A 15,085-nucleotide genomic window follows, 5' to 3' on the forward strand; every position below is an offset into this window, starting at 1 on the left:
GTTCGATTTTTGGATACTTTAAACCACATTCCAGGGATCCGCCAAAAAAACTCGCCAAAAAATCTCACAATAAAATAAATTTATTAAAAGTGCTCAATTCATGTTAAAGGTCAATATTTCATGACTATTGTACTAAGGTTTTCTGTGATATAAAAAGTATATTAGAGAGTATGCTAGAATGTTTTGGGTCACTCTCGATGGTTTTGTTTTATGTCATTTTTTTGGCGAAATCCATCAAAGGAAATTAATTAGAAAACCAAAGAGAGAGTAATTATGTGAGCAGGTAAATATAAGCCCATAATTGAGTAAGATCAAGTTTTATTGTCGCAAAATTCTAATAAACACAACTGTTAGGATTTAAATATTTAGAATTAAAACAATAGTGATTTGGTGAAAAGTCATTTCATTTGATAAAGATTTTGATTATCGATGATATTAAATTAGATATTTTGCTTTCATGAAATATAAATCAATATAATATGGACTGCAGATTTTTTTAGTTTTCTACTTTTTAAATAGCTTTTTATCCTGCCATCTCAAAACCAAATGCAAACAGATACTTTTATCTGTAACTGTAAATGGTTTGAGATAAGATAAGATATTCACGAAAGCTAGTACTTTAATCATATCTTCGGCAAATCCAAAAGGATTCAAAGTCATCTTACTTATGGAAATTCTGCTAACATAGACAAAAACATGAAAAAATTATACATACGGAGGAAATATAAGATAGATCATGATTAATAAATTGTGATTATTTAAATTTTAAGGGAATCTGAAATAAATTTGAAAATAAATGCAAAATTTTTTTTATATTAGATATGTTTTTAAAGGAAATTTTTCTCATAGTAACGATGCCAACCACAAATGTTCATGAAAATTATTTTTAAATTTTACGCATAAATCACTAAATCGTACATTAGTAGAAGCCAAAGCCGTTGCCATTTATTTACGAGAAAGAGATATTCACTAAAAACAATTTCTTGCACAGTTTATTCTTTTATGATATAGCCCAAATTTTCAATTTGTACTCTAAATATTTTCGATTTTTATATTTGTATGGCTAATTATTCATATATAAACTTCAATAATCGTCAAAGATAAAAATATCAATAGAGAAATATATAATATAAAGTGATGTATCTATGTTTCAACTATTTCGTATTAATAAATTTCGAATAAATTAATAATATATATATAAAGAATTATGCATATGAAATTTTTCGATGAAATAAAACATCGACTAATGTAGTATAATAAACGAGAAAAAAGATAAAAATAAACAATGCAAATTTTTTTCTGAGTTATCAGCGGAGAAAGAACGAATTTCGAATATTCGCAGTAGGTTATTCTGTCAGTTTCAAGGTGCAGCTGTTATCACTTTTGAGATAATCCATAATATTTCGATCAATAAAAAAACGTCATCCTTTTACACTGAAAAGTTACTCTTTGAATACGAAAAATGTTACTTCCTTAAACTGATTTTAGTTAAAAAGAAAGCTCCAGTTCAGGATCAGCGTCATACAAGTCTGCAACAAAGGCAGGAAGATAGATGTCCTAGATAGTAATAAGTAAGTTGTCAAATTTACTATTATTTCAACAAAACAGCTTGGTTAATACAAAGAAAAGTGGGTTTAATTAGTTTACGCTTTGAGGCATGCAGCCAAATGTGAAAATTTTTGTAATAAATTTGGAATTTTTTAAAGCTAACATATTTTGTTGATTATTATTAGCCACAAGCAAATTGTGTTAAATAACGTGAAGAAATCAAGAAAACCCATAAAATGTTTTGCTTTCTCTACTAATATGTCTTATTATTAATGAATATTAGGTTTACGAAAATATGTATAAGTAATGCCACTAAATAAAGCTATCGATTTAATTTAAACCTCTCAACTTAACAATTTCTTGTCGAAAACGCAAACGATCATTTAAGTAAATTCTTTCAGAACTCTTTTTTTTTATGCAAATGTTAGTTTAATTAAAAATTCTTTTCTTACAACTGTGAGCGTTATTTTGCCACACAAGAGAATGTGCCTTGTTCCATATCAATTTTACGGATTAAAGAAATATGATGTTTCAGCATTTTGGTAATTAGAGAAGTTTTATTTACAATATTTTGTTGATACTAAATGCTGATGCAGCAGAAGGAACGTATTTTAAAAAAATTGTTCTTTTGTTCTCTCTTGTTCTTGTCTAGTTAATTGATGTCTTACTGCGAAATCTTTTGTGTGTTAAATAACGTGACAAAATTAAGAAAATACTTTAAATGTTTTGCTTTCTCTACTAATATGTCTTATTATTAAGGAATATTGGGTTTACAAAAATATGTATAAGTAATGCCTCTAAATAAAGCTATCGATTTAATTTAAACCTCTCAACTTAACAATTTCTTGTAGAAAACGCAAACGATAATTTAAGTAAATTCTTTCAGAACTCTTTTTTTCAATTCCTACAATTAGTTCACACTCTCCCTATATATATTTATATATCTTGTTTAAATTTTCAATCGTTAATAAAATACTTTTTATTCATCCACTCAAGTTCAAATACATTTTTTTAAAGTCGTAATGGATGACACTTGATATTAATACAGTTTTTTTCAAATATTAATTCCTTAATTGTTAAATTTAATTAATTGTTAAGACTTTAAATAAAGTTTTAGCAGTTTGTAAAGCAAATTGAAATCAACAGGCAGTAGCTCAATCGGTAAAATGCAAGGATTTCAGTGTTTTGCAAATGAAGGTGAAGAATGCGAGTTCAATTCTTGCGAAAGTAGGAATTAACTTAATTTTTTTTTATATTACTTGTTTTTGTAAATATTAGTTTAATTAAAAATTCTTTTCTTACAATTGTGAGTGTTATTATGCCACACAAGCAAATTTGCCTTGTTCCAAATCAATTTTACGGATTAAAGAAATTTGATGTTTCATCATTTTGGTAATTAGAGAAGTTTTATTTATAATATTTTGTTGATACTAAATGCTGATGCAACAAAAGGAAAGTTTTTTAAAGTATTTTATTTGTTTTTTAGTTCTCTTTTGCCTCGTTAATTGATGTCTTATTGCGAAATCTTTTGAAACTGTGTCAACGTTTATTTCAACTCAGAGTTCAAAGCAAAATTAACATGTTTTGGGATTTTATACAGAACCGAATGGCAATGTATTTGAAGAATTTTAGCTCATAAATTTAAAGATATAACTCGATCCATTCATTGCGCGCATCTCGATAATAAATTGTTTAAAAAACATTTTTCCAAATATTTATTTAGGTGTATGCGGCATTAATAATCAACCATTACAAATGTGCTTATGTTCTTCTGAAATAAGGAAATGTGTATCTATATATTTTTATTTTATGAGAAATATGTTAGGTTTAGAAGCCATAAAATGTTTAGTGAAATTTTGTTTTCGTATTAAACATGTCATTCATTAAAACTGGAATTCATTTACATTTTGATTTGCTGATCTTCCATAGATAATTCTTGAATAAAAATAATAAATAATTTTTAGAAATTTTGTACATTTATATGTATTTCGGAATATTTCAGTGAATTCGTGTGATAATACGATCGTTAGTTCGAGATATCGACGAATCTCCCCGTTTTAGACTTCCTGAGTTCAAAAGACACATTTTTGAAAAATGTCTGTCTGTCTGTGCCATACAGATGACACAAAAACACTTTGAAATAGAAGGATGAAATTTGGTATCGTCTTAAAGGAAGTCTTTCTGTCTAGCAGTTCGAATTTAAATTAGCACGATACTACGAAACGAAGCGAGCTTGATAGATAAAATTCGGTACATAGATTTAACCTCTGTAGTGTAAACACCTACGAAAGTCTGAAATACATCCAACAAGGGGGTTCACAATCTGTTAGTCTGTACTTTTAGAAACCTGTAAACCTGATAATTCAAAAAAGCAATGGCTTAAATATATAAAATTTGGTATGGAACTTTGTGATTGTAAGTGCAATTTTGTGTCAAATCTTTATTTCCATCGGTTACGAAAAGCGCGTCTGAACACAAATTCAATTTTCGGATACTTTTAACCACATGCCAGGGATTGATCGCCAAAAAACTCGCCAAGGATAGCACGATAGGTTCAATAAAAATGCTAAATTCTAAATGCTAAATTCCAAAGGGTAATATTTCGTAACCATTGTACGCCAGTACTAAACAAAGCGTTCTTTGGGATAACATCTTTATTAGAGTAGGTGAGAAAATTTTTGGTAGACCACTCCCACTGGGTGATTTATCCTGTTTCCATACATTAAGTAACTGTCAACTTAATTTATGTTTATTTGATTTTTGTTTTAAGACCACAATTGACATAAAAATGTGCATTTAATTTGCATTATACTTTAATGAATTCTAGTTATAATCCGAACATTTAGTATGCAACATATATAAATGTCATAAAACTGATTGAGTCAAGAAAATAAAATTTATGGAATAAATATGAGTACTGGGAACAATTAATATGATCTGTTTAGGATATCCTTAAATTTAGCACTGTATTTTAAAAAAATAAAGTACTTTAAGTATTTCTGGTCTATTTATAATTATATTACTGACAACACTTTTTTCCTGTGAATATATACATATATGCGTATAAACATATATAATGAAGAGAGATAAAGTATATTAGGTAAGAAATTTTTTAAGTATTAATATATAATAAATTTAAAATCTACATTTGCGAACATCAAAATTTTTAACATAAAGCTCTGTCAAAAAATTCTATAAAATAATAATTTTTCTTAAATAATTGAAAAAATCTATGTGCTATTTATAATTCTATATATATATAATCCTAACTTACGTTACACAGAAATCATGTTTTTTACTTAGATTTATACGAATGGCAACAATCAAATGTAAACAAACCATCATACAAATTTCAGGCTACTTTATTTAACGATTTCAGACTGCTTCAATGTAGCTTTTATTTTTTTTAAAGCTGCATTGAATTCAATGCTTCACTTAATTAATTAATGGAGTTTTAAAATGTTATTAGAAATGTTCTGTAAAGTGTTCGCCATATCACCAAAAATTCTTTCAGTCAGAAGGAAGAAGATGCAAAAGAAATTATGAAATAGGCTTCAAACGAAAAGTTTAATCGAGCGTCAAAATCGGCTTAACCATATAATAATGGGAAATTATTATCATTTGCAAATGGAAATTATTGTTCAGGTCTTGCGAAACAATTATCTCACAATCATTAGCTGTTCTCTGCAGACCTCTCATTTCAGGAAGTATTACAAAATAAAATTTTGAAAAAGTCCCAGACTCAAGAAATGGATTGATTTCGCAAATTTTATTCGTAAATTTATATCCACTTTTTTCAAGAGTAAGTTATTAAGGAAAATGCCCTATTTTCAATGTGCAGGCATATTTTAAAATAATATTTTTTGTTGTTGTGAAAAGACGTAATTCGTCAAAAATCATTTGTATGACTAAATTGATCTCGCTAATGCTAGCCACTTGAGGGGATCCATCATACGCCCTACATATAACCAATATTGATTTTGTCACGTCAACTAACTTTGAAGAAAACATTTTGTCGAAGGAAAAGAAAATGTTATTTTAAATATGCACAATATTGATAAAATATTCTGATTGGATAGCTAAGCTTACAAATTGGTGAAATTAATTTGTGAAATAGGTTCAGGCTGGAAGGAAAAAGGAAAAACAGATCCGTATTTTGATTGAATTGAGATTTTAGGGGTTATATATAAGTTTCTTTGCAGTATTTCTCAAAAATGGTGAAAAAGGGGGTAACTTTTGATAATTCATCTAAAGCACCATGAGCTTTCATATGCAATATTAAATCAGAGGAAATGGTCTCTCCGAAACTTCCTCGCATGATTAATAAAGATGTAATCTCCTCGCTTTAAATGTTGGACCTTGGGTAAAGTCATGAACATCACGATTGCTCAAATGCTTATTTTCAGAGTTCATCGCATAAGCGTTCTGTGTTTCGTAGTATAGTAAAGAAAAAAGAAACTGTATTTTGAACCCCCCCTCCCTTTTTTCTACTGAATGCAGTCAAAATTGAGCACAAAATTAAAATTTTAAAAACAAGATTACGTACCAAATTTAATTTATCTGATGAGTATCTACATTTTTAGGTGCTAAACTAAATATCAAATTTAATTTAATTACGTTGTTGAGTTTTTGAATGATTGCGTTTACTTGCTTTAGAAAATGTGGACGGACAAATGATCAATTTTATGTTCGATTTACTCCTAAGTTTAATACGATTTTAAACTTAATATGATCAATCTGTGAACCAACTCTTATCTACCTAGTTCTTTGCGGTTTGTAGTTTTCATATTCACATGCGCTTGGATACAGGATCCTGTGAATATATACATTGGAAGTTTGAGAGAAATCTACAAATTTTGAGTGAAGACCATATACCAAATTTAATCCTTCCAACTCAAAGCGTTTTTAAATTGTTGCATTCACAGACAGACAGCCTTAATTCTGCTTTTTGGACTCAATGAAGTCTGAAGCATGGAGATTTTTCAAAATCTCAAGTTCAAATTTTTTTACGGTTGCAATACTTTCTCTTTGTATGACTTTTCCAAATACCGATTCGTATTTTTTTTTTCCTTCCTATAATTCGTGTGCGGTGAAATAAAATGGATGAAATCGAAACGTTTGATATTATGCACTGGTTGTGAATAAGAAACTCTATCACGTTTTTCCCACATACAGATATGCATTTGGAAATACATATGGAAATGCATTTGGAAAATGGACGACATTCATGGTTTATTTACGGGTCATTGAATTTCCTTTATAATGAAAACTGGTATAGTGTTGGTGAGTGGGGGATTTTGTCTAGGTTTTTCTCCTTATGAAATACACAAAATTTCTCTCGAAAATAAAATTTACCTATTATTTTAAATGCGCAATTGTTTGGCAAATAACTGATTGATGAAATATAAAACTCAGTACAATTTTCTTCCATTATCTATTTATTTTTTTATTTGTAGAAGTTTTTTTTATTAATTTTTAAATTTTTTGGGGCCCATGAATTATTCAACTGGATTGCAACTTGAAAGGTCTTTTGAATAAGTCAATAGTAACATTATAACATCAATAGCAGCTCAGATTAACTTGTGATACTTTTTTATACTTAGCAATATAATTTTTCCCATGAAACATAACTGAATGATTCAAATTAAACAGAAATTTGGTTACATGCTCACACGCTCTTCTGAGTATTCTTTCTTATTTCAGAGTAAACAAATAGTTCAGATTTTTTTATTAGTGAGAGGAAATTGATGCTGCAGTACTAATAATTTGCATAAAATTTAGAATATTTCAGATTTTTATTATTTTAGAGTAATTACGATTTTAGTGACAATGAAACTAACTTTATTAGATCAAGCGTTACTTGTCACATTCTTTTAGCATGGGAAATGCCAATGCTCCAGCAGTGCTCAAGGCATTTCGTCATAACCATAAACAGCTATTCCGACAAGCCAGAAGGCACACGGGAATATTGAATGAGCGGAATGTTCATAACAGCCTAGACGGAAACTCTGGTTGTGTCCTAAGGGTCATCACCGGCCACGGTACAACATCTCCAGTAGGATGTGCATCTCTTTATTCAAAGGGAGTAGCTGATCCCACAACATTTTTGTACCCACTAGAATGACTAGGGTACAATTATATTAGAAGCTTCTTATCTTCATTTCTGATGTTTCTACCCCCCCCCCTCCAAAGGATCAAGCAAAAGATAAGAGGTGCCGTCATCATACAACTAAAGACCTTCAGATTCTATATTTTTATGGAGGCTGGAACATTTGCTTTGAAACCTGAGAAACTGAAATGCAGGCAGCTGAAGAATTTGCAACTGCAGTACTTCCACATCTCCCATTGGCAAAATATGAGCCATTTTTTTCTTCTTTTCTCAATGAATATTCAGGAGACTTTTGTGTACGAACTTTCGTTGTGATCCATTTCGTAGTGTTTGCACAGAAAAAAAATTAAATACCCATTTAATCGAGCCCTAAATTTCTAAAAGTAGTTTCATGTAGTTTCAAGCATAGCAGAAATTTTTTTTGAATTAAAGTCACAATTGATATAAAAATTTTCAAGTGCTTTAAAAACGGATGTTTAAATGCAATGATTCTCATGACAGAAAAAAAGGAAAACACGAGGCCTTTTTTATTCCTTTAAAAATACCATCAGAACATGCGGCTGACATTTATCTTAAAAGCAAATAATCGTAAGTGAATTTTTTTACTGTTTGTTTAAACAGATAGCGTCATATTTTAAAATGACGCATTTGTATAAAAAGGAAGTAATCTATAAATATCTCCTTTAATAAAATAAACAAATTCCTACATATTATTTTTATAAAATAAAACTGTAATTTATAATCTATTTATAAGTCTATTACGTGCCGACATGACATCTATTTAAATATATACTTAGGTAATGAAGTTAAGCAATTAAATTACGAACATCTTTTAATAATTTTAAAATGCATATAAAAGGTGAGATATGCAATCATGCGATCAGCAAAATGGATCGTTCTCTATGAAATTTCTAATTCTTTTCAATATTTAATCATCATTAGTAAGCTCTCTTTTGTTTCTACAATGCAATATTTACCAGATTAAAGAGTAAATTTGTTAATAAATAAGCACGCTTGACTAAAGAAAATTTTGAAACAGAAATTTTTTTTATAATACGATTTTAAATGCTTAAGACGTGTATTTTAAATCAGAAATCCCATGAGCGAAATCTCGTTTCAAGAAAGTAAGAGATGCAATTGCTTAAACTTGCAAAGGAAGTCCTGCACAGCTTCCTTGACTTCGTCGTCCGAATGGAAATGTGTACCCTGTAATGCTCTCTTACGTGGCCCAAAGATGTGGAAGTCACAGGGTGACAAATCCGTACTGTTCGGCGGGTATTCCAACACTTTCCAACGGAATTTTTTAAAGGTCGTCTTGGTTTCAGGGAAACATGAGGGCAGATAAAGAAGGTTCACTTGTTGTGTGAGAAGGCCTTTCTGTATGCTTTTGATTGCTTTTCGTAGTTTCGTTAGAGAATAGCGGTATTGTGTTGAATTGATAGTGTTCCCTTGGGAAAAGAAATCAATCAAGAGTGGTCCAGAGCAATCGAAGATTCAGAAACCATTCTACCGTGCATTGTTCCGATCTAGACACATATATGTATAACACGACTTTAGTTTCGATCAATTTCCTCTACCACGAACAACTTTCACTGTTGAACGCCATATGCAATGCGCACCTCCTACTGCCCTTTATATCCTTGTTCTTGTAACGCTGCTGTAGCTGCAGTTATTCTGATGCAATCGCAAGTGTCTACTTTTTATTTGGACAACCCTTATGTTACTTACTGTTGAGATTGCTATTCTTAACTTTAAAAACAAATTTTAATTTTTTTTTGTCAATCTGTTTTAGTTCTGAAATTATCTAAGCAAAATATATCGGTGATTTTTTTCCTGCGAAATATTTAAAGACAACAATTTATTAAAGCAAAATTAACATTTTTTCTTACCAGAGGATGAATTTAAATTTTTGCAAATTAATTTTAAAAGTTACAATACATAAGTTGGTTATACAATTTAAAAGCAAATTTGAATTAAAAAAAATTATAATTAAACGTTTATAATTGCAAATAAATTTTTTTCTTTATTTTAATCAATTTACTCCTTTTAAATTTATATATTATAAATAATGAATTTTCTTTACGTTCGAATAAGATGCTATTCTTCTACGATGTTTGCAGGACTTACGACAATAAACCAATAATTGTGAGAAAAAGTCTGCTTGCGATAGGGTGCAATTTCATTCTAATCACGTCCACCCCATTTATAAAAAAATTATTGGCCACAGTTATTAATTTTCTCGTTTCAAAAGTAAATATCTCTGATAAAAAGTAAAATTTCATGAATAAACTCCCATAAGAAACTTTGCAGATCAATTTAAGAACGTTTCTTCCCCTTCTGTTCAGTAGCCTCTTAGCCAATGCAATTATCAAAAAGAATTGCATCGTTGCCCGGGGAACACCACGTGGAGGTGGGCTACTCTCGTTCCCCTACCGCCAACCCTCCCATCACAGCTGCAAGAAGCTCCAGATGCAAGAAATGAAGACAGATGATAGACGTGGAGATAGTTATTGAGGCTATTGCTTGAGTTTGAATGTATGGATACTATTGTTGCTTGCAGTTAGAAAATTTTGTTACTCATTCCAAAGGAACTCCGCTTGATGCAATAAGCAGTTCAAGGCCAGAAAAAAACCCAATGCGGAGTGACATTTTTTTTTTTTTTTTTTTTTTTTTTAAGGCTAGCTTGACAGGCAGGCCAAGCCCCTCGCACATTTTAAAAACCATAACGGAGTGAACCTCCGGTGCGTTCTCCACTGTAGGAGCAGCCAGTTTAACTGGTATTCCCAGTCCTTGACACATCTTAAACACCATTACGGACTGAACAGTGGGAATGGATTTGCGTACTGGTGGTTTCAAGGGATTAATGTCCACTGCAGGAAGTCCAATGTCACCGAGTTTTGGTATTATACACGACGAGCAAAACATCATCAGATAATTATAAACAAATAACAAGGTGCCAAAAACAGTTGCAGCAATAGCTACAGTCATTGACAAATCCATATCAAAGCTTTCAATATGCAATAAGAAACGCAGATTAAACAAACAACTCGAGTTTCAAAATCACAAATGATTCCCAACAGAAAACTCCAACTGCTGTCTTCATTGTTTATTCTGTTGCTATATTTTTGATATTGTTGGCCTTTTATTCGTAATATGTATTGTTACAGTCAATAGTATCTATTACAATGAATATTTTCATTATTTTTTAAAGAAGATTTGTTATAATTTAACAATGATAACTTTGTTGGGGGGGGGAGGGGGAAGAAGTGTCTGAAATGGAAAGGACATTAATATTATATACTTTATACTATTAATTGTGAAGTTACACGACATTTAAGTGAGAAATTTGTAAAACAATTCATTCACATAGGCATTACAAAGAAAAAAAAATATTTTTTTATGAAAATAATTGAGAATAAAAAGGATGTAGAAATTGGAAACATTTCTATTAGTTTTAAAAACTGTTTAGATCTTATAATACATCTATTATAGCCTGTTATAGCCTGCTTATACATCTGTTATAGCCTTCTCCTTGATGCCGATACAGATGTTGATTACGTTTTTAGTGCTACTTTCTCCTGTGTGTATACAAAGAGAAATAATTACAATCGCCTAAAAATATTTGGTCTCAATGTTTTGATAAATCTTTATATTTCAATTTTTTTTTCTATTTCATTTTCCCTGAGTCTGGAAAACACATTTCCGTGGACACATAAAACTCAACAAGATAGATGGAGTAAAATTGAGAATGTGGTCCTTACACCAACATTATGCATGTGTATCAAATTTTTCACGTCTCGTAGAAATCTATCTGACCGTACATAGGGACTTAAAAATCTACAAGACTTATTAAGCATGAATTATCGTGCCCCTTCATCATTGGAAATTTCACACACATCGGAAATTTACGCTATATACCGGGCTTTGATAAAAATAGCAGAAAAGGATTATAAAAGGAACATTTTATATACAGACTCCAAAAGTGTTTTCTCAGAAATATTTCTCCTTCAAGTCCTCCATCAGTGGTGAAATGTGAAGATTATTATCTTTATATATCAGAGAAAGGCATACAGATAATATTTTGTTGGTTTCCTGGGTATTCAGGAATTAAGGGAAATGAAAAAGCTGATAAGGCTGCTGGAAGCTCTACAGCAATAATTGGAAATTTTGTTCCCTTAAATGGTGCTATGCAAGCTATCAAAAATCAACTTGCGACAAAATGGCAAAGTGTTTGGGACCATCAAGATAAAAATAGGCTACACGAAGTTCAGCCCTTGGTAAGACCTACAAAAAATAATTTAAGCCGAAGGCAATCAATTCTATTAAATTGTTTTAAAATCGGACACACTAGATTAACACACAAACATCTACACAATTCAGAACCAGCACCTACATGCTCCTTTTGTCATTGTCATTTAACCATTAAGCATATTCTGGTGTAATGCCTTAGTTTTAATACATTTAGACGTAATCATTTTGGTGAGAATGATATTGAATTAAAAGATTTGCTGGGAGATAATCCCCACCCAAACTTATTTTTGTTTTTACATGACATTGGAATTGATAAGCTCCTTTGAGATTGTCTTTTAATTTTTTTTATTTCTTAGTATTACTAAGAACATTGTATATTTAGACAAGTCATGCTTTTTTGCGCAGCATGGCCAAGTATGGCTTTTGCGCCATTAAAACAAACCAGACCTACCGCTCCTTATATCCCTGTCCGGTGACGCTGCTAAAACTGCAGTCATTCTGATGCAATCGTAAGTATCCATTTTTTATTTGGGCAACGCTCATAATTTATTTTTCGTCATGTGCTCAGGAAAAAAGAAAATACATTTTCTAGCATTTATTTCCGAGAAAAATGACACCCCGGTACAGTTATTTGCCATTTCACGAAATGAATCTTCCGCCTTTTCAAAAACCTGCACCACAATATGGATTGTAAGTATAAGAAGTGATATTATCCTAATAGAGGGATCAAAAATATAAAAATATATGTATTTCGTTAAAAAAAATTAATATTTTCATGTACGTTCCGGAAGACTTTTAATTTATAGGATTGGCATAATTTTTTTATAATCAATTAAAGTTCTTAATTTCATATTTTTCTTTTCACAAATTGCTTAGTTTTTATACTTTACTTTCTATTAATAATAATGAAATTTTTTATATTTAGTACATTTTATACTTTACTTCCTATTTCAATATATAATTTAAGTCCCGTTTAATTATTGTATTTTATTATGTATTATTCCGAAAATTAATTTTCCTTTTAAATTAATTTTTAATTTTATTTACTTTACTCGAAACTTCATATCTTTCGAAATACTTGTTTGCCATTATTCACAAACTGTTTATTTTATACTAGAAAAAAAAGAATCACTCCTGCTTTTTTTTGTATCGTATTTATATGACATCATCTTCTGTTCCTGTGTGTTTCGGTATGCTGATATCTTTAAAGTTTATCAGAATCTTTTCTTGCGTCTAAAACGTCTTGCAGAAGAGAAGATTCAGATTATTAAACTGCCTTAATTTTTAGCATTTGTCATTCTTTCGTTACAGGCTTTGGCATTATATTTTTCGAAAATGGTTGCAACCAGTGGATTTCGCCAGTTCGTGATTCTGTTATACAAAGGACTTCTCCTTAGAAAACGACATTATATCATAACGTTTTTTGAAATTGTTATTCCTGTCTTCGTTGCCTCCATACTTTGCATCATGCAAGCACAACAAACTTATGATGTTAACAAGCCAAAAGGAAACCTTTGGGTTGATTTTGCAACCTATGAGCCCTTTGATCCATTCGGACAAGCACGGCGTAGCGACCGTCCCGTGGAATTGGTTTATACACCTAATAACGATTTAGCCGGCCAATTCATGAATGAGTCTGCTAAATTCTTCAAGAGAAGAGCATTGTACGAAGGCCGGATAAGTATGTGAAAAATATTTTGATTTCTAAAATTAAATTAAATAAATGTGCAACTTTTTTTTTTTGTCATGCGTCCGTAATCTTGATGAATGTGTTTGTGTGTGTGAGATGGCGCTCTAGAGGTCAAACTGCTTTACCTGGAACTACCAAATTTGGAGCATATATATCTTGGAGGGTGGGAATGTGCACTTCCGAGCGAGTTTTTTGAAATTTTAATTAGAATTTTAATCAATTGCAAACTAAGCAGGATTTTGGTTTTTTTTGGCGCACAAAAATTATTTTCATATCGTTTGATGACATAAAAAAATAACTTTTTAATGATACCAATTTAGTATTTTTGCGAATTTTTTTCTGAATTAACTTTTTTTTTGTATTTTCAACAATATATTACATTGTTACTCTGAAATTCAAATCGTTTTCATTGTTTCATCAGATATTGAATTGCATATATTTTTTTTTCTATTTTTGAATGCTAAAGTAGAAAGTTTCTGTTTAATATCTATGTAGTTTACAAAACAGATAAAAAAATAAAGTTACAATATCGAGAAATTTAGAACAGGACATTGACGTTTTCAACTGCGCGATGATCCTATAGGATTGTCTGCATTAGAAAGTTTATGTACCCAATCAACGGAACTTGATTCTTTGACTGCAATTATAGTTCAATCGGTTGAGAAAAAAAGCGTCTAAAACGCAAATTAATTTTTTTATTCGAAACTATGCGGGAAACTTCAGAAAAGACCACTGACACTAGTTATCTATTTTAACTATTTTAAAATTGATCTTCAATTTTATATTTTCAAAGTTTTGATAAAAAAAGTACGATTTAATTGAATTTTCTTGTGAAAATTATTAATAAATTTTATAGACTCACCAATCAACAATATTTAGAGAATAAAAAACATTAAATGTTTTAATGTTTATGTTTCTATCCTATCCTGGAAGATTCCATTAGATAAAAAGCCTTTCCTTCTAATGTATATTGCTTCACTGTTGTATCTCTGATAATTGCTGTTAAATATCGCAAGAATAAAGTAAACGACAATGCCTTGCTTTTAAAATGAATTCCATTTCCTTCCTTCCCTTCAATTTTGCTATGCAATGAATAAAGAAACTTCTTTTTTTATCGCTATTTCACTACTTGTAATAAAAAATGAGAACTGTTTCATTTCTGTTGTTATTGCTTATTTCAGCTGTAAGAGGTGCAGACACTGAAAAGGAGTTAGAAAGTTATTGCGTCCAACAACAAAGATATAGTCCCTATACAATCCAAATTGGGACTATTTTCCAGAACTTCGGCAATAGGATACCACAAACACTGGATTACAAGATTCGATATGCACCTAGTTATGGAAGTACCTTTAAGACCCAACTGAAATATAAAATGGGCAACCAGCCGAAATGGCATTTCGATGGTATTTTATTTCTCATTGTTTTATGTGGTGCATTTTAGCAGTATTTTCGATTCTTACGCATTTAATAAATCACTAATAAATCAT

The 15,085-nt window shown here is 30.3% G+C and overlaps 1 protein-coding gene across 1 annotated transcript in view; it reads left to right on the forward strand.

Annotated features, from left to right (window-relative positions):
* The first annotated feature begins 1,421 nt into the window (after nt 1–1,421).
* LOC129965847 (phospholipid-transporting ATPase ABCA1-like) overlaps nt 1,422–15,085 on the forward strand; it is a 54,937-nt gene continuing 41,273 nt past the window's right edge. Inside the window, exons 1-3 of the mRNA XM_056080072.1 lie at nt 1,422–1,571; nt 13,220–13,589; nt 14,780–15,001. Of these exons, the coding sequence (XP_055936047.1) occupies nt 13,244–13,589; nt 14,780–15,001 (568 nt within the window). The 5' untranslated portion in view covers nt 1,422–1,571; nt 13,220–13,243. The remainder of the gene's footprint in view (nt 1,572–13,219; nt 13,590–14,779; nt 15,002–15,085) is intronic.

The sequence above is a fragment of the Argiope bruennichi genome, chromosome 4, assembly GCF_947563725.1.
Source record: "Argiope bruennichi chromosome 4, qqArgBrue1.1, whole genome shotgun sequence".
Taxonomy (NCBI): Eukaryota; Metazoa; Arthropoda; class Arachnida; order Araneae; family Araneidae; genus Argiope; species Argiope bruennichi.